We start from the raw sequence: 24,650 nt of genomic DNA, 5'->3' as shown, positions 1-24,650 counted from the left end.
GAAGTCAATTTTACTCTAGTAATTTTCAAAGTTAAATATTTTACAGAGAATTTTTACAGTAACCCTAACACTAAATGGTGACAACTACCTGTTCAAACATACTTTTTTTTTATTCGTTTTGTGATACTGAGGTTTGAACTCGGGGCCTACACCTTGAGCCACTCCCCCAGACCTTTTTTGTGATGGGCTTTTCTGAGATAAGATCTCAAACCGTGACCCTCCTGATTTCTGCCTCCTGAGTAGCTAGGATAATAGGTGTGAGCCACCAGTGCCCAGCCCCAACAGATACTCTAGCCCAAAAAGATATTCCAGGCAAAGTGAAAAGTTAAGGCTGAACCTGCCAGGTATAGTCAAGGAGCAGTGAAGTGGTCAATGTGCCTGACGTGGAGTGAGTACAGAAGAGCAGAGGAAAAAGGTCAGCAAAACCAAGGGGGACCAGATCACGTGAGGCCATTCCAAGAACTGTGGCTTCTGAGTGAAATGGGAAGCCACCTCAGGGTTTTGAGCAGAAAAGTAAAAGGAAACAATTTACTATTTCAAAAGTACTAATGTGATGTTTTTGTTGAAAACAGGTGGGCACAGCTGGGTAGGCAGAAGAGAGAAGGCTTCTTAGGAAGCTAATCTAAATTAATCTCCATATAAGGCTTGGGGTTTAGATTAAAGTTCACTTTTATGCATATGAATATCCAGTTCTGTACTGTTGTTAAAATGACGGCCTTTTCTCAGAGAATTATTTTGCACCCTTGCAACCAAGATGGAGTAACATGAACCAGATTTCCATTTTTGTCAGAAATAAAAAGTACTTAGCCCACAGCAGTTGTGACAGGTGTGGGAAGAAGGTTGGAGTCTAGATGTTTTTAAGGTAGACTCAAGAGAATATTCTGATGGATTGAGCTGAATGACAAGTTACATAAAGGAGTAAATGATAACTTCAAGATTTTTGGTCCAAGCAACCTGAAGTACTGAACCAGCATCGACTGAAAAGAGGACAATTTTAGGTGGACCATTTTGTGAGGAAAGAAGAGCAGTTTAATTTTGAATATGCTGAGTTTGAGACTTTATTAGACAGTCAAGTGGAGATGTCACATGTGCCTGGGAAATCACAGGAGCACATGTTCCAATACGGGTAGAGAAATCACAGAGAGTATGGGGCGGAGTGGTGAACTGTGCTCCCAGGGAAGCTCACCCAAACTGTGGTCACTTCCTGTTCAGCTGCAGGCTTTTCCCCCAGGTGTTATTTGATTTACTCATCAAGACTTTCTCTGAGAATGCAAGATTTTAAATGAACAATGAGTCTGTGAGGGCAAATTCTTGAGTGAATCTGTGTTGAAGTACTCATTTAAAATGATTCTTTCCCCTGGTCTATCTTTGCTGTAACTGTTAAAGTAAGGCCGAGTTGCTCGGTAAACACACTGACATGCTACCATCCCTCAGAGCCCTCCTGAGAACAGATGGTAGATGACTGGAGCAACTCTAACCTGCCCAGAGGATTAGAAAGAACAAGTAAGCATTCTGGTGAGAGAAATACACAAACTCACTGAAGAGTAGTTTTGAACAAAGTACCAGGTAACCTGAAAAGCTATAGCAACTAATAAACTAATCCATGAAAATATGGAGTCAAAGAAATAGCAGTAACAACTGGCACGGGCTTTAGTTGGAAGTCTTTGAGTCTGTTATGAAATGAAAAACGGGCATTTTCAACCACAAGATGCCTCCTTCTGGTCCTCCCTATTCCCCTAAACAGCAATTTATCATCAATAGTACCATCTGGACACCAAGTTTATATTACAAACACATGTGTAATGCCACTGCCTCACAGGTTACTCCCATCCCAACCCTCAAACCCAGGTAACCTCCAATGACACTGTTAGCTAACACATGTATATGGTACTCTTATCAAGAGACCAAAACACAATGGCCCAATACTAGATCCAAGGGAGTAAATTGCTCCTAATGTACCTTTTGGCACAAGAGTAAGTAAACAAGGAAATACATGGAACTGAAAACCTCCACATGACATTCACCTGCCTTTTCTAAGTGAACCCATACTTAATATATAGCATCTGAGAAGGTATACTTAGTACAGTATGATAAAAATGACATTGTGGAAAAATTACGACAAAAATGCTGTCATTCATGAGAACAAGAGTTGACTACATTACCTTTTTGTGCTGATACACAACTGATGGTATTAAATCACAAATCAAAGAATAAGGATTAAACCAAGTCTTAGATCCCTAAACAGGAGACATAAAGATAATTTATGTTTGCCATATGTTGAGAGAGGCAAGGGAGTGGGAGAGTGACATGAAGAACCCCATGATTTCGGAAGCTTCCGTGACTTCTCCACATATAACCAGGGTATTGTTTTGCCATTATTAATTCAGAATAACCAAAAAAATGAGAAAAACAACAATGCACTGTTATGCACATTTCATTCTTAGTACTGGCAAAGTATTAAACTGCCCACTCAAAACAGTCCTAGGGGGCTGGTGGAGTGGCACAAGTGGTAGAGCGCATGAAGCCCTGAGTTCAACCCCCAATACCACAAACAAAACAAAACAGGCCTAGGAAAAGATAAAGCACCTCACAAAAACTCTCCACCAACTACACTTCCGCCACTCAGGCATTCGCTCTTCCTGAAATAGGTTTTCTTCTAAGCACATAGTGGATTCTTCTTGTGTCTCAAAGCTAACCAAAACAAAGAAATCTGTTTCATGTGCTAATCAAAAGACAGCACAGGTAACCTAGGAGAAAACTTTTATGGTCTTCTACATTGAAAACCTATTTCTAATACTCCCACCACAAATTGCTTTTCCCAAAACTGTGTGCACAATATATGCACGAGTATTTGTATATATATTATTCTAGGTTTTAGCTCTCATTTTGATTAATAAAATTAAAGTCATTGTTTTCAATTGCTTAAATGAGAACTTTCTGCAATTTAACTGTGTCAAATACATTTAGAGTATTCTTTCTTGTGTTCATGTGGTACTTGATTTGAACTCAAGGCCTTACACACGCTAAGCAAGTGCTCTACCACTGAATTATATCTCAGTTCCTTGTTCATTTTCAAATTGATAGGGTACTTGAAAGTATCAAACAATAGGCCAGGCACGGTGGTACAAGCCTATAATCCCAACTGCTCATGACCAGAATAATTGCAGTTTAAGGCCTAATATGCAAAAAAATTGGGCAAGACACCATCTCAACAAACAAGCCAAGCATGGTGGTGCACATCTGTAATCCCAGATTACAGATTATGTGGGAGGTACAGGGAGGTCTGAGGTCAGCCCTACCAAAGTACAAAATCCTTCCTTAAAAATAACTAAGCAAAACAGGGCTGGGGATGTTGACTCAAGTGGTAAGGCATGCACCTAACAAGTGCAAGGCACTGAGTTCAAACCTCAGGATCACCACCAAAATAAGAAATCATTTTTGAATGTGCATGTAAAAAGTGTTAGAATATGCATTGCTTCTAAGGAAATTATCAGCTGTCTAAAGAAAAAGTATACAGGTGGAGAAGCCAGTCCTCTCTCTAGAAACAACCATAAGTCATTCTCCCTATGTTTCTTGAAACTGAAGGAAAGTGGGACCGTTGAACAGTCATTAAAACACACAGGCAACCCAGTCTCCTCAACAAGCACTTTAGCAGTTTCATCACTAGAAAACATTCCAGATTAATATCCAAAATAACAGTTAACTTCTCAGAGATCACGTCTTCACAACCTACTGCTGCAGCATGACAGACAGGATCAACTCTGCCAAAGTCTGCTCCCTTGTCTGGGTTTAGTTATTCTTGTTTTGTTCTACTTGATGAACAATTCTTTCTGTAAAAGAAGACATGAACATTGACCCTAAACTCCCAAATAAACTGAAAATTTATGTTTTAAATGTCATCTGTGCTGATGACTACCAGGTAACACCAGTTTGGGCCTCTTCAACTTTACATTCACATCTCAAAGGGACTCGCAGTCTTCTTTCTTGACTGAGCAGGCCACCCAGCATGACAATTTCATTGCTTCATTACATTTGATATAATCTAGTTCTCCAGTCACCCCTGCTCTATTACACACGATGAATAATGTGAGTAATCTTAGGTTGATGTCATGTGAACTTTAAGACATATAAATGAAAGTATCTTCCATTTTATTAATCTATTTCCAGATAATCCATGACCACTTGGATTAAAAATACCTGATACGTCTGCTGAACAAGCAAATTCCTGAGCCCTACTACAAAACTACTGATCTACCAATCAGAACCTGTGTGGGAGGCCAAGGAAGTCTTTGTAACAGATAATCTCCATGTACACACTAAAGTTCAAGATCCTCTAATTATCATCTCTTAGCTTTCCATCTAAACTTTTTATTTCCCATGGTAACACTTACAAAAACGTTACCAGGAAGCTATGATGAGCTCTGTATTACCAAAAATGCCTTGCCCTTTTCAAACTTTCACTACAGTTTTAACTATCTGTCCCAATTCTTTGACAAATGCATATTCAAGTGTAACATCATCCCCAAGTCTTCAACGACTGTCCACCTCTTAAATGCCTTAGTGCTTTGTCTATATTAGCTGTGCTATGTTATACTAAATAAAATTGTTATCCAAAAGCATATAAGCTCCTTCCAGACACCAAGAGGTGTAGCTGATAAATCTTAGGAATGCTACTGTAAATGATCTTAAATACTTATCAGTAAAAGAAACTTAACTACTCCTAGTGAACTAGGAGAAACAAATGTTTAATTTACCTAGGAAATAAAAGTACTGTGGAAACCACTGCTACTTTCTACAAAGTAACACCAAGTGGTAGCAGGTACTCCATATGTTCTGAATGAAAAACAATTAACATTTAAGAACAAGGTACTCTTTGTAGGATTCAGAAATGTAGAAATTACCTACTTCTGCATATTTTATTAGTAAAGATTTTACTTTAAACACACATCTTGAGATTTTTGCACTTAGAAGGGAGCTACCAAAATGTAGCTACCACCTTCTTAGTATTCTTAAAGTATGTGAAACTCATTAATATATCTCAGAGGATACTATTGATGGTTGTTACCTTAATCCTATTAGAAAGTATTAGAAACAAGTCATAATTATTATGCTCATTTAAGAGCTATGTGAAGAGGCTGTTACATGGGAGAAAGGAAGAAAGGGGTATGGAACACAAATCTGAATAATTTAATAGAATTTCATTTAATAAGCATATTCAAAGTTCATTTCTTCCAAAAACAGCATTTTAATTACATTCAAATTGTATTCACTTTAAATACCAACAAAACCATCATTTACATATACGGGAAGATATTAGAAAACAGATGAAAATTTAAACAACTTTTACTTTTTAAAAGTCCTTCCAAATTTAGAACACTGTGAACTACTAAGTACATACCTACAAAAAGTATGCTATCAGGACAACACAAGTTGTTCCAATAGAAAAAGAAGTATAATACACATACAATGGAACATAATTCACATAGGTTCAACTTACAGGTATGTCTCACAGTATTAAAAAAAAAAAACCTTACTACTATTAATACAGGGAAAAATCACAGCTGACATTCTAAACTAATGCACCAATATAATGTTTTCCCAGAGGGTTCTCAAGACTTTATGTTGACCCATGATTTTTCACTACTTTGTTCTCAAATATAGAACCAGAGCACTTAGAATTTCCTGTTTTTAAATTAGATTCACGTTTCCTTTAGAACAGTGACTCAAAAGGTATCATGAGAGGTATTATCAAACTTGTTCGATTTAAAGATAATTATGACATTTCTTTCATTTTGCTCTGTACTTCTTCTATTCTCCCCTCAAAAGTCTCTACGAAAAGTATACACATAGTGGTAAAGATTTCAAACCAGATAACTCTTGAGATGCCAGAGGAATATGAGACTTAGCATGAGCACAGATTTGGGGGAAAAAAATCCCCCATTTATTAAACCTTTGAGTGCAGAAAGAGGGGAAACCATATATGAAAACATAAGGAAAGAGAAAGTATTGAAAAATAAATGGAAGAAGGCATTTAGAACAGTGGTCCTTATGGGCTTTAATTTCAAAGACATATAGCAACCAAGCTACCAGTAACTGCTGAGTATTTTTTTAAAACTTGTAGGAATGTCTTTAAATTTTTAACTTGTACAAATCAAGTTGCTATAGCCAAAACAAAGAGATCATAATTACTGGTTCATATAAGAGATATGTGAAGGTTGTTACATAGGTGGGAGGGAGGAAGGAAGGGGTATGGACACATCAGGTCAAAAGAGGCCAAATTAGGAACAAAGCTAAATACCTAACCTGATCTGACCAAAGGCAGAAGGGCTCTGCCTTTCCTCAGATTTTACTGCATTTCATAATCACAGGAAAAGCACATTCCTTCTTTATTTCTTAATGTGTGTCAGGCTTAAAATGGCAGAAAGAATAGCCCTTATCACACATTACTTCTTTAGAAGAGGTGGTTTTAGAATTTGGTTCAATGCTTGTATTTGTTTTTTAACAACAAATTTAAAAGGTGACTCTTCTAAAATGGTGCTCAGATGTACTAATATATTTATTCTTTTCCCATTAAAAATTATCAATGAGAGTTATGATTCAGTATTTTAAAGAAATGTTAACTTCAAACTGTTTAAAAATAACTGCCTGTTGTGTCAAATACTGAAATTATTACTATTTTGTTCATTATAAATATATAATTAACAAACACTATATAATCACCCCCTATGATCACTATAAAAATTTAAATGATCCTTTACTCTTATACATGAAGATGGTGATTCTGAAGTAACACTAAACCATAACAGTCCATTCATGACAGGAAGTCTATCTCAGTTTTTGGAAAGTCAGTGCATTCAGTGGTTATACTAGGCATGAAGTTCTTCCATAGCTCAGAGGTCTGGAAGAGTAAAATGAAAAAAAAAAAAAAAAAAAGATAAATAATCTGAGAGTCATCTAATGATAACAAATAATACCAGTACTTGAAATCAAATATGGTGTAACCTGAGTGTCAATCAGCTGTGGACTTTTCTCCCAATGGAAGGCGTTCCCATAACTGGAGCAACTGTTCACCAACCTGAGGTTCCAATTCCTAGAAAAACCAAAATAAATAAATAAATAAATAAACATAAAAAAACTAGATAAAAATTTTTTAATCACCAAAATCTGTACTGATAAAAATACAAAATAAATCATTATTTCATTTTTTTATCAGACCATACTAAAATCATATGGTACACACTGTTCTAATTCTTTACTATAAGGAATACTGAGTTGACTTTTAGATTTTAGACAAGTGAATCTGCAAATACTTCAACTTTGTGACAAAACAGCAAAAGATTTCCAAGGGGTCCTTCTGGAATTTTTTTTATGTGAAAATAATGGATTTTGTTTTTAATGGAGATTTACAAAAGCATTCAACTTGAACTTCCAAAGATTTACTGTGAAACCTAGCATATTAAGATGTTTTAAGACTTTTTTTAAGAAACTTAAGTAAGTGACTTTACATTCTTATCTCAGGAATTATTTAAATTAATTTCAAAATCATTATTATAAAAGGAAAACATTATTACACAGGTAAAAAGAATGACACTTTATAGTCTTCTTATGGCATGATATAGCATACATATTTATAAATCAAACACTTTTTCCAAGATAATTTGAATTAAGCCACACTGGTTAAAATAAATTACTAGCTGTAATTTAGGCAAAATTAACCTCTCAGTTTATTTTTATTACTGGATAATAACTCACCTTATTATTCATAAGAACTAAATTATATAAAGAAGCTAGCACAGTATTTTGATGCTATGTTGTAGCAGGGAGGAGGGCCAAAAAAAGAAACAATCAAGTCTGTGTTCTGATAATGTAGCAGGGTGGGAGGGGATGTCATATCAGGGAAATAAAACTTTTAAAAATTTAAATGTGAAGAAGGTCACGTAGCACTGGGGGGTGAAGTAGCCAATAAAGTTGTATGTAACCATATATGGGTTAAACCTTGCTTTTTGCTTCTGTAACCTGCTTGCAAGGATATATAAGGCAAGGCCCCTTTGTTCTTGGGGCTCAGCCTTTGGATGTGAATCTGCTGAGCTGCTGCCAGCACGCTAATAAATACTGCATCCTGAAAAGCCTTGGTGTCCGGTGTCTCTGTTCGAGATTCCCGTAACAATGTGTTCATTCCACAACTAGTATCAAGTGCACATAAGGAGCATCTTGAAGGCAAAGAAAAACAGCAAGCCACTAAAGTATGAAATGGTTACGTACTTTTCATAATTAGTTTAAACTACAAACAAGTTAAATAGTGCTGTCACCTTGAGACTTCAGTCTCAGGGTTACCTCAGGATTAAACTCTGTTTTTTGGTGGTACTGGGTTTTTGAACTCAGGGCCTCATATTTGCTAGGTAGACTCAGTTTTAATATGTTTAATAAGACCACAGAAACTTCCATAAAGTGACTTATGAAAAGTTTCATAATATGCAATTTTAGCAAGCAAAATTCACAAAATGTTAAAAAAAAAAAGGGAGCCAAAAGATACGTTTGCAAGTAGACTTCTACCAGGTCTTTTACAAATCAGAACCACTCTATACCATGTGCACATGGCATATAAAATGTGTATTCATAGATTTTTTTTTCCCCTCTAAGTACAGAATAACAGCAAAAGAAAACAAAACAGCAGTAAAGAAAATATTTAAATGCCACTATATACCTGCCCATCTCTGCTTATCTGTACTTTCTTGTTGTCATTCCAAGGATTGAGTAAATGGTGTGCAAACTGAAAGGGAAGGCTTTCTTTTCTTATCCACTCCACCTTAAATACTCCTCCGAGTCCAGCTGAGCCCCAGTCCTGGCTCTTCTCCCTTCCTATTTCAGAACACATCCTAGAAAATCCCTGCAGATGAAAGAAGGGGAAGGGGTGGAGGTGAGATGATAGTAGAATATCAAAATTGAATTTAGCTGATAAGACAAATATACAATATAAAGGTAATATATACTTAACAAAAAAAAGCTTCATTATAAAAGAAAATGTTAGAGGAAAAAACAATTCTAGCCTAACATAATTGCAAATATTAGTTTCTAGACAATGTATCACCAGTTCTAAGTCTACATTTTATTATGTAACGAGTAAAACCAAAGCTCTAAACTTTTATTTCTAAGAATTGTGATAAGTATGAAATAGTAAATTCAGTGTTTGTAAACTCAGATACACATTACATCAAGAAGAGTTAAGGAACATACTTAGCTTCTTCATCACCAATACTAACTTCCTTGGTCTACTTAATAGGTCAAGCTTCTCATTATCGTCAGTCCACTTAAGAACCACTGAATCGAAAGTTGTCGTCAGAAGGGAAATGACTTATCAGGAAAGGCATTGGTAAGACAAGGTAAAGACAAAGGAACCCCAGTTCTACCATCCCCTTGTAGAGACATAAAATACTCCTCATTCTCAACTAAGCAAAAGGCATGCTTGCATCCAGAGTTTGTTTTATTTTGTTTTGATCTGGAAAGCGTATCCCACAGCCAAAACAAGCTCATTTTACTGCCACAGGATGCTCACCTGGAAATGACCAGATCCTTGAACAGAAAATACCAAGTAAACCATGCTGCTTTCCCAAAAGGCTCGATTCAGCTTCCGCTCATTACTGGGGGTTGTAGACCAGATGCCCTTCTGCTGAGAGATTTCAAGGTTTCTCAGATTGCTACTCTTCATTATGAAATATCGAACAGGCATGTTTGGTCTTGGGGAAGGAGATTTTGAGCCCTATGAAAAAAATCCGTAAGTTCTTGAAAGGTAATTTGATCTTTCAAATCAGTACACTCCATAAAATAGCATCTTTATAAATATATAAACCAAAATATTTTCCCCAACACTTAACAAATGCAAATAGTTCTATCCCTGAAAACCTTTACAAAGTTCAATCAGAATGAGGTTAAGATGCTAAAATCATAACTGGGTGCTAGGGGCTCACACCTGTAATCCTAGCTGCTTGAGAGGCTGAGATCAGGATTGCTCACAGTTCCAGGCCAGTCAGAGCAAAAAGTTTTGTGAGATCCCATCTCAGTGGAAAAAAGCTGGGTGATACAGGATGCTTAAAATAGAAAGGTCATGATTCAGGCTTGCCTGGACAAAAAACAAGACCCTGTTTCCAATATAACCGGAGCAAAAATGGTTTGAGCACCTGGCTCAAGTGGCAGAAACCCTGCCTTGCAAGTGCAAAACCTGAGTTCAAATCCCAGTACTGGCAAACAAAAACCAAAGAACAAGTACTTATTTTAAAAGGTCCAAAAAGCCTTATCAAGAAAGGTCACTTAATTTTCACAAAATGTTTTAAACTTTCTAATTATAAAAACAAAACTAAAATTGTTCCAGTTTACTACCTGGAAGCAGTTTCCAGATGACAAAGAGAAACACAGAGTCCAGCAATCTCCCTGAGTTGTAAAGAGAGATTGGGATTTAAGGACCACATGACTAGAGTTTGCATGGAAAGATCCTAGTTGGGCAGGAGTTGTACAGAAAGAGCTCCAGAGGAACTGCACAGAAGTCCACAAAGTATCTAACTGAGCACTGACCTGAACATGAGTGAGGTGGGGAAAAAAAGGTGCTAAGACTAGAGAAAGAACCAAAGAAAAGCAACAGACCAAACAATTCCCAAAGACCACAAGTGGTTGGGAGTATTTCATGTTATCTTTGGTCAGAATAGAGAAGACCTAGTAAAATAGACTTTAGTATTAGAACTAAATTAATACCAGAATAAAGACTTCTCTGGGCCCACTGTAACAATGGTTACAATCAAATCTCAACAGGATTAAACTGACTGCAACTAAACTGTAAAATAAAACAAAATCTAACACTATTTAAGGTAATACACAAAAATCTAGCAGCCAAACAAATTTAAAAGAAAGGCAAAGAAACTGGAAAATATGACCTACAATCAGGAAAAAAAAATAACCAACAGAAACAGACTCAGATACTGTAGATTTAGGAGACAGGAGACAAGAATGTTACAATTGTTCACAATGTTCAAGAGGATACAGAAAAACAACACAATGAGAGAGAAAAATAGAACAGACTTTTTAAAGACCCAAAGGTAACTAACTTCTGGAGATAAAAACATAATATTTGAATACACATTACAATAGCTTAAGAAACAAGAGAAAGAATTAACAAATGGGATTTTATCAGTTACAAAGGTTCCACACAGTAATAGAAAGGAACAATCCAGAGTTAAGAGACAGCCTCCAGAACGGGGGAAAAAAATCCTTGCCAGCTATTTGTCTGATAGGGGAGTAATATCAAAAAAATGTAAAAGACTCAACAAATTAAACATCAAAAGAATAATCCAATAAATAAATGAGCAAATGACTGAACACTTTTCAAATGAAGAAGTATAAATGGCCAATGAACACATGAAAAAAATTTTCAACAATACTTAGTCATCAAAGATAGGCAAATCAAAACTATCCTGAGGTTCCACCTCACCCTGGTCAGAATGGCTATTGTGAAGAAAACAATTAACAAATGCAGGCAAGGATGCAGGAGAAAGGAACTTTTCTGCTGGTGGGAATGTAAATTAGTGCAGGCACTAATTTACTAGTTTTTGATGGATCTTCAAAAACTAAAAATAGAATTCCCTTATGATCCAGCCATACCACTTCTGGGTATATACACAAAAGAATCAAAGTCAGTTTACTACAGATATACCTCTATACTCATGTTTGTCATGATACTATTCACAACACCAATTATGGGCTCAGCCTGGGTGCCCATCAACAGATGAATGAATAAAGAAAATTTGGTATATATACACAATGGAGTTTTGCTCAGCCATTAAGAAGAATAAAATTATGTCATTTGCTAGAAAATGAATGGATGGAACTGGAGATCACCATTTTAAATGAAACAAGTCAGTACTGCAAAACAACTATTGTACATTTCTCTCATTCGTGGGAGCTAGGGGGAAATAAAACAAAACAAAAAACAAGATCATGAGTAAAAAGGAGATTACTAAGGAGGTGAAAGGGGAAATTAAGAAGGGGAGGCGCACGAGAGGGGATAAGAAACAGTAACAGAGAGGTGAACATGATCAAAGTACATTGTATGCATGTATGGAAATGTACAATTTTAAATATACCAATAAAAAAGAAAACTAATGAATTTATTTTAATTTAGGAAAGAATGAACAGACTAGACACTAAAAATAAAAGTTATCTGGGAACATACAGACATAGCAATGGAAATATCCAAAATGAAGTAAAGAGAAAAATGATAGAATTAAAAAAAAAAAACCAGTATAAATGATCTGTGGAATGATATCAAGCAGTCTTACATTTATGTATCTAGAGTCACCAGAAAAGAGAGAAGAAAGGGGAGATATAAAAATATGTGAAGAAATAAGAGCCTTAAATGTTCTAAAATTAATAGAAATTATAAATGCACAATCTGAAGCAGAAACAAAGAGAACAAGACTAAGCCATCTCAAAATCAAACCGATGACAACCAGTGGTAAAAAGAAAATTTTGAAACAGGTACAGGAAAAAACAGACATATTATATACTAATAAACAAAGTAAAAACCATGTAAGCCAAGGCAGGGCATGGTGATGCACACGGTAGCCCCAGAACTGGGAAGGCAGAAGGATCTCAAGTTCCAGCCCACCCTGGACTACAAAGTGAAACCCTGCCTCAAAAAAAAAAAAAAAAAAATTCTATGCACAAAAAAAAAATCTTCTAAAAAGACCTTTAAGACAAAAGCTTAAAGAATTTATTGAAAGCAGTTATGCACTAGAAAAAATGTTAAAAGACCCCCAGGCAGAAGTAAATAATGTAAGATGGAAATTTGTTTTAACACAAAAGAATAAAGGGCACAGAATCAGTAAATATGTGCAAAAATATAAAAGATTTTTTTTAACTTTTAAATCTTGGTAACAGATAATCCACTATGTAAAGTAAAAATAATATACTTTCTGCAGAAACACAGTGTATGAAAACAGTAACACAAAGGAGTGAAGGATAAAATAAAAACACTACTACAAAATTCCCCAATTACACCTGAATTCAAAGTACACAAGGTAGGTTAAAAATGGCTTCACTAGTGACTTCTATCTAGGACATGGGTAGGAAATAATAACAATTCTACACTTTGGTTTAAAAATATTGAGTGGAAGGAACACTACATAGAAATCTTACAAGGCTGGCATTATCCTGATACCAAACTATACAAAATAACAAAAGAAAAGAGACTACAAGAGATGTGGCTCAAGTGGTAGAGCGTTTGCCCAGCAGGTAAAACAACCCTAAGTTCATTCCTCGTTATCGCCATTTCTCAGGCTACAGAGCTCCAGCAGCTTTGTGAAATCTGATGGCAGCAACATAGTGAGGTCACCTGGACATGTTAGAAGCAGGAAATAAGTTTTTAGAAGATTCCAAGATGGCGACTAGAGGGAGGAAGCAGAAAGCGTGCCTCCTAAATTAAAATCTTGGAGAGACACTGGAGATACACCTTACAGGAAAAACCACTGAGAAGAGGCAAAAGTTTGACTCCTCCACACCTCCAGCCTGCGCATAGCATATCCACTCCACGTTAAAGGGAGAAACCAGAAGGGCTCCCACGTGGCCACCAGATGCTAGTGCCCAGACAGCATGGGAAGATGCAGACTACAAGTTTTTTCCCACTTTGATGAGACAATGACAGAACTACGTCTGAGACACCATCTCCAGGATTGGAAGCTGAGGGACGAACACCAAAATTATTAAGACTGAAACTTTATTGCATTTGAACTTGGAGATTTCATTTATTTATTTAGTTAGTTAGTTAGTTTTCATTTATTTTATTTTATTTTATCTTTTATTTTCAATCCTCTATCTCTCTAATGCCTGTTCAGCTTACTGTTGATACACTATCTCTCCCTGTTTATATCTTTGAAACTTTTGGTGTTGTTTGTTTTTTTCTACTTGTTTATTTGTTTTTCCCTTTTTCTTTAACTTCTTTGCTTTCCATCTCCTCTCACCCTTCCATTCTAAATATCACCATTGTTATTATTACAAGCTAGAAAATACTTATTGCACACAGTACAGGGACAATAACAACACCAAGGGCAATGACAGGAAGACAGAAAAAACAGGGAAAGCAGTTTCCCCACAGCAAAAAATTAGTACAGAAACAAGAGGGAAATAAAGAAAACAGATACTCAGATCCAGACTACAACAAAATGAAGATAAACTATGCCAAAGAACCCAATGAGGCTCACAAGAACAATCTAAAAGAAGAAATACTACAGGTAATCAATGAGAATTTTTTGGAGATGATACTGGATATGGTCAACCAAAATGTACAGGAGATACTCAAGAAATTCCAAGACAACAAAAATAGAGAATTTGAAAAAGCAAAAGAAGAAATAAAGGAAACCATAGAAGCACTGTATAAACACCAAAGTGTAACAGAGAACACAATTAATAAAGAGATAAATGAACTCAGGACAAAAATAGACAACATTAAAGAGGAAACGACCCAGGATATGGAAAACCTCAGAAAAAAGAACAGAACTGCAAAACAAAACAGAAGGCCAATACAGCAGAATAGAACAAACAGAAGATATAATCTCAGAACTCAAAGATGAAATGGTATAGGAAAAACCAAGGAACTATTAATTAAACAACTCAAGACCTGTGAAAAGAAAATGCAAGAACTCACCGACTCCATCAAAAGACCAAACCTGAGAATCATGGGCATTAAAAAAGGAGAAGAGGTGCAAGCGAAGGGAATGCGCAATATAGTCAACAAAATAATAACAGAAAATTTCCCAAATCTAGAGAAATCTATTCCCACACAGATGCAAGAGGCCTGCAGAACACCAAACAGACCAGATCAAAATAGAACTACCCCACGGCATACCATCATTAAAACAACAAGTACAGAAACTAGGGAAAGAACATTGAAGGCTGTAAGAGAGAAAAAACAAATAACATACAAAGGTAAACCCATCAAAATCACAGCAGACTTCTCAACAGAAACATTAAAAGCAAGAAGAGCTTGGGGTGACATCTTCGGAGAACTGAATGAAAATAACTTCAACCCCAGGATACTCTACCCAGCAAAACTATCATTCAAAATAGATGGAGGAATTAAAGTCTTCCATGACAAGCAGAAACTAAAACAATATGTGACCACAAAGCCACCACTACAAAAGATTCGTCCAGGGATTCTGCACACAGAAAGTGAAACCCAACATAACCATGAAAGGACAGGCAGCACCAAACTACAGGAGAAGAAAAAGCAAGAAAGTAGAGAGTAACCTCAACTTAGGTACACACACAAACCATCAAACAACTAAGACAACTAAATGACAGGAATCACCACATACCTATCAGTACTAACACTTAATGTTAATAGAATTAATTCACCCATCAAAAGGCACCGTTTGATGAAATGGATTAAAAAGGAAGATCCAACAATTTATTGCTTACAGGAGACCCATCTCACTGACAGAAATAAGCATAGGCTTAGGATGAAAGGCTAGAAGAAGATTTACCAAGCCAATGGCCTCCAAAAACAGGCAGGAGTAGCAATATTTATCTCTGACAAAGTAGACTACAAACTTACATTGATCTAACGAGATAAAGAAGGACATTCCATACTAATAAAAGGGGAAATAGACCCAAAGGACTTAATAATTATCAACCTATATGCACCCAATGTAAACACACCCAATTTCATCAAACATACCCTGAAAGACCTAAAAACATATATAAACGCCAACACAGTGGTTGTGGGAGACTTTAACACCCCATTATCATCAACAGATAGGTCATCCAAACAAAAAATCAATAAAGAAAAGATCTAAAATATACAATAGATCAAATGGGCCTACTTGATGTCTACAGAACATTTCATCCAACCTGTGCACAATATACATTCTTCTCAGCAGCCCACAGAACCTTCTCCAAAATAGATCATATCCCAGGGCACAAAGCAAGCCTCAGCAAATATAAGAAAATAGAAATTATACCATGCATACTATCTGATCACAATGCAATAAAACTAGAACTCAACAACAAAAGTAAAGACAAAAAACATGCAAACAGCTGGAAACTAACTCATTACTTAATGAACAATGGATCAATGATGAAATAAAAGAGGAAATTAAAAAGTTCCTGGAGGTCAATGAAAATGAAAACACAACCTACCGGAATCTATGGGACACAGCAAAGGCAGTCCTGAGAGGAAACTTTATAGCCATGAGTGCATATATTAAAAAGACTGAAAGATCCCAAATCAATGACCTAATGATACATCTCAAACTCCTAGAAAAACAAGAACAATCAAATCCCAAAACAAATAGAAGGAGAGAAATAATAAAAATAAGAGCTGAAATCAATGAAATAGAAACAACAAAAAAAAAACATACAAAGAATTAATGAAACAAAAAGATGATTCTTTGAAAAAATAAACAAAATCGACAGACCCCTGGCAAACATGACTAAAATGAGGAGAGAAAGAACCCAAATTAGTAGAATCAGGAATGCAAAGGGGGAGTTAATAACAAACACCATGGAAGTCCAGGAAATCATCTGAGACTACTTTGAGAACGTATATTCAAATAAATTTGAAAATCTTAAAGAAATGGACAGATTTCAAAATACATATGACCATCCAAAACTGAACCTAGAGGATATTAATCACCTTAATAGATCTATAACGCAAAATGAAATTGAAGCAGCAATCAAGAGTCTCCCAAAAAAGAAAAGTCCAGTACCTGATGGATTCTCTGCTCAATTCTATCAGACCCTTAAAGAAGAACTGACACCAACCCTCCTTAAACTGTTCCACGAAATAGAAAGGGAAGGAAAACTGCCTAACACATTTTATGAAGCCAGTATTACACTTATCCCAAAACCAGGCAAAGACACCTCCGAAAAAGAGAACTACAGGCCAATCTCCTTAATGAACATTGATGCAAAAATCCTCAATAAAATAATGGCAAACCGAATTCAACAACACATCAAAAAGCTCATTCACCACGACCAAGTAGGCTTCATCCCAGGAATACAGGGGTGGCTCAATGTATGAAAATCAATAAACGTAATAAACCACGTTAACAGAAGCAAAGACAAAAACCATTTGATCATCTCAATAGATTCAGAAAAAGCCTTTGATAAGATCCAACACCATTTCATGATAAAACCTCTAAGAAAACTAGGAATAGAAGGAAAGTACCTCAACATTATAAAAGCTATGTATGACAAACCTACAGCCAGCATTATACTTAATGGAGAAAAACTGAAACCATTCCCTCTAAAATCAGGAACCAAAAAGGGATGCTTAGCCAGAGCAATTAGGCAAGAAGAAGGAATAAAAGGAATACAAATAGGTAAAGAAACTATCAAAATATCCCTATTTGCAGATGACATGATCCTATACTTTAAAGACCAAAAAACTCTACTCAGAAGCTTCTAGACATCATCAATAGCTATAGCAAGGTAGCAGGATATAAAATCAACATAGAAAAATCATTAGCATTTCTATACACTAATAATGAGCAAACTGAAAAAGAATACATGAAAATAATTAAATTTACAATAGCCTCAAAAAAAATCAAATATCTAGGTGTAAACCTAACAAAAGAGGTGAACGACCTCTACAAGGAAAACTATACACTTCTGAAGAAAGAGATTGAGGAAGATTATAGAAAGTGGAGAGATCTCCCATGCTCATGGATTGGTAGAATCAACATAGTAAAAATGTCTATTCTCCCAAAAGTAATCTACATGTTTAATGCAATTCCCATCAAAATTCCAATGACATTCATTAAAGAGATTCAAAAATCTACCATGAAATTTATATGGAAACACAAGAGGCCACGAATAGCCAAGGCAATATTCAGTCAAAAGAACAATGCAGAAGGTATCACAATACCTGACTTCAAACTATATTACAAAGCAAAAATGATAAAAACAGCATGGTACTGGCACAAAAACAGACATGAAGACCAGTGGAACAGAATAGAGGACCCAGGTATGAAGCCACACAACTCTAACCAACTTGTCTTTGACAAAGGCGCTAAAAATATACGATGGAGAAATAGCAGCCTCTTCAACAAAAACTGCTGGGAAAACTGGTTAGCAGTCTGCAAAAAACTGAAACTAGATCCATGTATATCACCCTACACCAAGATTAACTCAAAATGGATCAAGGATCTTAACATCAGACCCCAAACTCTTAAGTTGATACAGGAAAGAGTAGGAACTACTCTGGAGTTAGTAGGTATAGGTAAGAACTTTCTCAATGGAACCCCAGCAGCACAGCAACTAAGAGATAGCATAGATAAATGGGACCTCATAAAACTAAAAAACTTCTGTTCATCAAAAGAAATGATCTCTAAATTGAAAAGAACACCCACAGAGTAGGAGAAAATATTTGCCAGCTACACATCAGACAAAGTACTGATAACCAGAATATATAGGGAACTTAAAAAACTAAATTCTCCCAAAACTAATGAACCAATAAAGAAATGGGCAAGTGAACTAAACAGAATTTTCTCAAAAGAAGAAATTCAAATGGCCAAAAACCACATGAAAAAATGCTCACCATCTCTAGCAATAAAGGAAATGCAAATTATAACCACACTAAGATTCCATCTCACCCCTGTTAGAATAGCCATCATTAGCAACACCACGAACAACAGGTGTTGGCGAGAATGCGGGGGAAAAAGGAACCCTCTTACACTGTTGGTGGGAATGTAAACTAGTACAATCACTCTGGAAAAAAATTTGGAGGCTACTTAAAAAGCTAAAGATTGATCTACCATTTGATCCAGCAATACCACTCTTGGGGATATACCCAAAAGACTGTGACACAGGTTACTCCAGAGGCACCTGTACACCCATGTTTATTGCGGCACTATTCACAATAGCCAACTTATGGAAACAGCCAATATGCCCCACTACTGATGAATGCATCAAGAAAATGTGGTATCTATACACAATGGAATTAAAATTCCATGCAGTGATGAAGAAGAACGAAACGCTATCATTCGCTGGTAAATGGATGGAATTGGAGAATATCGTTCTGAGTAAGGTTTAGCCTGTCCCAAAAGACCAAAAATCGTATGTTCTCCCTCATATGCGGACATTAGATCAAGGGCAAATACAACAAGAGGATTGGACTTTGAGCACATGATAAAAGCGAGAGCACACAAGGGAGGTGTGAGGATAGGTAAGATACCTAAAAAACTAGCTAGCATTTATTGCCCTCAACGCAGAGAAACTAAAGCAGATACCTTAAAAGCAACTGAGGCCAACAGGAGAAGGGGACCAGAGAAAAGGTTAGATCAAAAAGAATTAACCTAGAAGATAACACACATGCACAGGAAATTAATGTGAGTCAACTCCCTGTATAGCTGTCCTTATCTCAACTAGCAAAAACCCTTGTTAATTCATATTATTGCATATACTCTCTCTTCAACAAAATTAGAGATAAGGGCAAAATAGTTTATGCCGGGTACTGAGGGGGTGGTGGGGAGAGGGAGGGGGCGGAGTGGGTGCTAAGGGAGGGGGTGGGGGCAGGGGGGAGAAATGATCCAAGCATTGTATGCACATATGAATAATAAAACAATAAAAATTTTAAAAAAAAGAAGAATTAACTTAAAAGGTAACACACATGCACAGGAAATCAATGCGAGTCAACTCCCTGTATAGCTATCCTTATCTCAACTAGCTAAAACTCTTGGTCCTTCCTATTACTGTTTATACTATCTCTTCAACAAAATTAGAGACAAGGGCAAAATAGTTTCTGCCAGGTAGCGAGGAGTTGGGGGGGAAGAGAGGGGACAGGGGGGTTAGGGAGGAAGGAGGGAGAAATGACCCAAACATTGTATGCACATATGAATAAAAAAATTTTAAAAAATAAATAAATAAAAATTTTATAAAGAAAAAAAAAAGCCCTAAGTTCAAACCCCAGTACTGTCTACTTACACAGAAAATCCTAATAGAATAAGCTAATAGAATAAGTGAGGTAAGTAAGGTCATGAAATACAGAGCAAATATACAAAAATCAAATACATTTCTACATATACCTACAAGGAACAATGAAAAATTAAAATTTTAAATGTTTAATGGCATCAAAAATATAAAATACTTAGGGATAAATTTAACAAAAAAAATAAAAAGGTGTAATACCTATACTCAAAGACCTAGAAAACACTGTTGAGAAGAATGAAAGAATATGTCAGTAAATCAACACTTGTGAATTGGAAGACTGTAACTTGTGAATTGTCTATTTTGTTCAAATTGATCTATAGACTCAATACAATCCCATTCAAAATACAAAAAGGATGTTCTGCATAAAATAATAGCTGACTCTAAAGTTCACATGAACATACAATGGACACAGAATAGCCAAAGACATTTTTAAAAAGATGAGCAAAGTTGGAGAACAAGCAAGAACTGATTTCAAGTCTTACTATAAAGCTATATAATCAAGCCAGTTTATCACTGGCAAAAGAAATATACATATTAATGAAAATAAATAGAGTCAAATAAATAAGACTGAATATTTATAGCCAACTGACTGACAAAAGTGTCACCCACAGTAATTCAATGAAAAAAAAAAAAAGTAATCATTTCAACAAATGGTACTGGAAAAACTGGGTAGGTATAGACAAAAAGCAAAAACTGTGATCCATGACCTAGCCACATTATAAGCAAAAATTAGCTTGAAGTAGGTTATATCCCTAAATGTAAGAGCCCCCACCATAAAAAAGTTAGAAATATATGCTTTTTGAAAAACACTGTTGGAAAAAAGTTGTGAAACATACAATTAAGACTTGTACCCTGAGTATACAGGAAACTCTCACAACTTAGTATTTACAAAAGGACAACCAAGAAGTAACAGCAAAAAAATGAACAAAAAGTTTATCAGATATTCACCAAAGACTATACAAAGAATGGCAAATAAGCACAAGAAAGATGCTAAACATCATTAGTCCCTGGGGAAATGCACGTTAAAGCAGTAACAGGCTATCACTGTATACCACTGCAATGAATGGTAAAATTACAAAGACAAATCATTTCAAGTTTTGTCAAGGGTAGGAACCAAATGGAACTGTCATAGATGGTTCCAGGGAATGCAAAATACTACTGCCATATTGAGAAACAGTTGGGGAGTTTCTTATATACAACACAAAAATCCTATCCCTACATATCTGCCCCAAAACAGAAAACCTTTACACACAAAAATTTGTATTCAAATACTCAAAATGCACAAAAGGGAGAAACCACCCAAACATCTGTGTCAACAGGTGAATAGGTAAACTGTGATACATCCACACAATGGAACTCAGAAATAAAAGTAATTATGATACACTCAATAATATGGATGATTTCAATGGTATTAAGCAAAATAAAAAGGTATATTCACATGATTCCATTTACAAGATATTCTACAAAGATGAAACTAGGGACAGAGCAGTGGTAAAAGGTGCTAGATGATGGTATGTTCTCTATGTGGCTGTGCTACAGTTACACACAATTACATACATTTGTCAAAGTTCACTACATTGTACAGCTTAAACTGGTAAATTTTATGTGTAAATTGCACCTTAATAAAGGTGTTTAAAAATAAACCCAAAGCTCCAAAACCTGAGAATGCAAATGCACAAAAACATTCATTTTCTCTTACTTGTTTCAACAGACATTTTCACTGAAAGATGACATATAGCTAAGAAACCCCAAATCACTTATTTACTCAGATGCCAATAACACAGGAAAATAAAAGTAAACACGTTCTGAACACAGGAAACCTCTGATAGTACAATTTCAAAAAAAAAAAAAAAAAGCTAGTTTTAAATTCCACATCAACATCATCTACCTTCCTAGCCCCAACCTGTTTGTTATTTTCTAATTTTTTATTTTGTGTATGTTAGTACAACTATTGAGTTATAGAAACAAATTAACAATTGAAAGAAACTGTTTTTAATTTTGAAATTACACACCAAAATTTATTTAAATTAAGTGCCTTAAATATTTTTGTTGTTCTAACCAAAAGGTTTTAAATAAATAAAAAAGGAATAAGCAGCCCAGCTACATGACATTAGTGAATAATCTGTTGAAGTATCTCAAGAATATAATGATTAGAAATGCCTGGCAAGCAGAAAAACGTAAAAAAATTTATTCAAAGTGTCTTCAGTTCGCCAGCATCAGCTTATACCTAGAACAGAGGTCACAATTACAAAAGTACAAGTTTTTATGACTTTGTTTAAATCTGTGACACTAGATGTGCTACAAGCCTGCTGCTAACTTCCTCTACTTGTGGACACTGTACCTTTCCTGAGGATGGAGGAGAAGGGCTAGCACAAGGACTCGGATAGCTACTGCTATCTGTAGACTTCACAGAGGATTGGTCTGACCGGTCATCAGTGCTCCGTTTAGGGTGTAAAATGCCTCTATCCTTGTACTTCTGAGGCGGGTGTAAAGCTGGAGATGGAGATTTCATCAGTACTCTTGAACAAGAAGGAGGAAGCAAAGGTCAATTATATATAAGTTTATGATACAAAGCAATGCTACTTCAATCTAAAGTTCCAATGAAATTATTCTGTATGGGATAGCATTTTTAAAGGGAATTTTGTACTTCTATTATATTTAAAAACTAAGAAACTAAGAAAACATTAAGAAATAGCTGGACTGTAGCCCAATGGCTCAGTAGTAGAGTGCTTAACAAATGCATGAGGCCTTCCCTGGGTCTGCTCCTCAGAACCACAAAAAAACCTGAACTATACGGTAAACATAATATGTATTTAAAAATCTATAAAAATCACAACAGATATTAAATTCAAGTGAAATAGACTAAAAGAATGCTAAACATTACAATGTGTAAAGCAGAAAGAATACTAGACTAGAGTCAGGAGTACAGACTTCTAAAACAGTAATAAATTTACAAGTACGTAGGTTTGTGATCCCGAGCAAGTCTCTTTCTAAGCCTTAATTCATCTGTTTAACTAAAAAATTATTCTAGATACACTCTAAGACTCTTCTTTCTATGAATAAATGCCACAAACATGGCATTTATTTATTTATTTATTTATTGTAACTATTTAAAAAGTATGTGTCTTTGTGGTACAACCAGACATAAAATATTCCCTGTATACAATATAAAGCTCACAACACAGTCTAACCTGGCACTGGTGTCTCATGCCTGTAATCCTAGCTACTTGGGAAGCAGAGATTGGGAGGATTGAGGTTAGAAACCAGCATAGGCAAACAGTACTCCATTTTTTCATCTCCAAAAAACCAGAGCAAAATGGACTGGACATGTGGTTCAAGCAGTATAGCACCTGCTTTGTAAGTATAAAGCCCTGAATTCAAATTCCATTCCCACCCAAAAAAGGAAAAAAACAAAAACCAAAACCCATCACCACTTATAAAATATTCTTGCAAAATGCTGATCTAATCAAATTCTGACAGCCACTTATTAGTTTACATGAAATACTTAGAGTTTAGGAATAAATAATGCCAGGAGGGTGCAAAGATACAAGTCCTTATGTGGAACACCATATAGGACCACAAACCATGTGTCTTAAAAAAAAAAGCTAATACAGGAAATACTCTAAATCACAACAGACTCAAGAAATATGACACCATAGGATACCCTAGTACAATCCCTGGCTGCTGACTCAAATAAGCCCACAGTTTGAGACAACTGGGGAAATGATAATCTTACCGAACTGGTAACACTTTGGCCATATAGGAAAAATGTCCCTATTTTTAAGAGGTACATATTTAAGTATAGAAGGGAGAGATAACACGACATGTAGAATTTGCTTTAAAGTATGTAAAACATAAAAGGAAGCAAGAAAGAAAAATGCAAATTTTGGTAGATAAATCACACACGTGAAATCTGGCTAAAGAGTTCACCGCTGGATATCATTTACTTTTCTGTGTTTAATAACAGGTACAATAATAAATTTAAAACAAAAGAATAGGTTTTTCAATAATTCATAAGCTTCCATAGTCTTACATATAATTACTGCACTGTCTCTAAGACAAGTTAAAACACCTTATCCACACAAATCTCTTAAATATTTTAGATCCAGGATTCTTTCACAAAAGAAAAAAAAGTAGCTATAACCTATATAAAGTTAACAACAAAATACATAACGAAAGCACATCTGAACCAGTAACGTAACTAGAGTATTTTTCTGTGGTGAACTGAGGATCAATGAATTACCTCATTACAACCATTAAAGTTCCATCATTCTTGCCCTGGAACCTAACTGACCTGAAAATTACAAAACAGAATTTATTGAGGAGAAAACCTTATTAAAATTAAAATGATGGAGTCTGGGAATATCTCTCAGTGGTGCAGTGGTTGCGTAGAGCATGTGCAAAGCCCCGGGTTCAAACCTCAGACCTGCTTCAAAAAAAAAAAAAAAAAAATTTAAATGATGTTGCAAATAGAACTAAATGTCTAGTTTTGTGGTTTTCAAATTGGTCTGTCCCTCAAAGATGGATTCTAACTTTTCTCTTTCATTTGCCACCCCACCAAAAACATTTTCAGGTAGAAATGAAGGGTTCCCCATTAACCCTTTCACCTAAATTTTCATTTAAGAGGAACAAAGAGTTCTGGTGTAGATACAGTGGCAAAACTAACTTCCCTTATAGAA

The 24,650-nt window shown here is 35.5% G+C and overlaps 1 protein-coding gene across 4 annotated transcripts in view; it reads right to left on the bottom strand.

The window, feature by feature from the left end:
* Positions 1–5,166: 5,166 nt before the first annotated feature.
* The window catches only part of Ythdc2 (YTH N6-methyladenosine RNA binding protein C2), a 69,694-nt gene continuing 50,210 nt past the window's right edge, over positions 5,167–24,650 (bottom strand). For 3 of the 4 annotated variants that reach the window (XM_074058867.1, XM_074058868.1, XM_074058870.1), the window contains 6 exons: positions 24,215–24,265; positions 22,313–22,490; positions 9,554–9,757; positions 8,705–8,887; positions 7,003–7,090; positions 5,167–6,898 (listed from right to left, as the gene is read on the bottom strand). In XM_074058867.1, coding sequence (XP_073914968.1) covers positions 7,010–7,090; positions 8,705–8,887; positions 9,554–9,757; positions 22,313–22,490; positions 24,215–24,265 — 697 coding nt within the window. In that variant the 3' untranslated portion in view covers positions 5,167–6,898; positions 7,003–7,009. The remainder of the gene's footprint in view (positions 6,899–7,002; positions 7,091–8,704; positions 8,888–9,553; positions 9,758–22,312; positions 22,491–24,214; positions 24,266–24,650) is intronic. The other variant, XM_074058869.1, reaches the window with a different exon arrangement.

This window comes from Castor canadensis, chromosome 16, assembly GCF_047511655.1.
Source record: "Castor canadensis chromosome 16, mCasCan1.hap1v2, whole genome shotgun sequence".
Taxonomy (NCBI): domain Eukaryota; kingdom Metazoa; phylum Chordata; class Mammalia; order Rodentia; family Castoridae; genus Castor; species Castor canadensis.
Note: the sequence above shows the minus strand (reverse complement) of the source record. Positions and strands in the feature narration are given on the sequence as shown.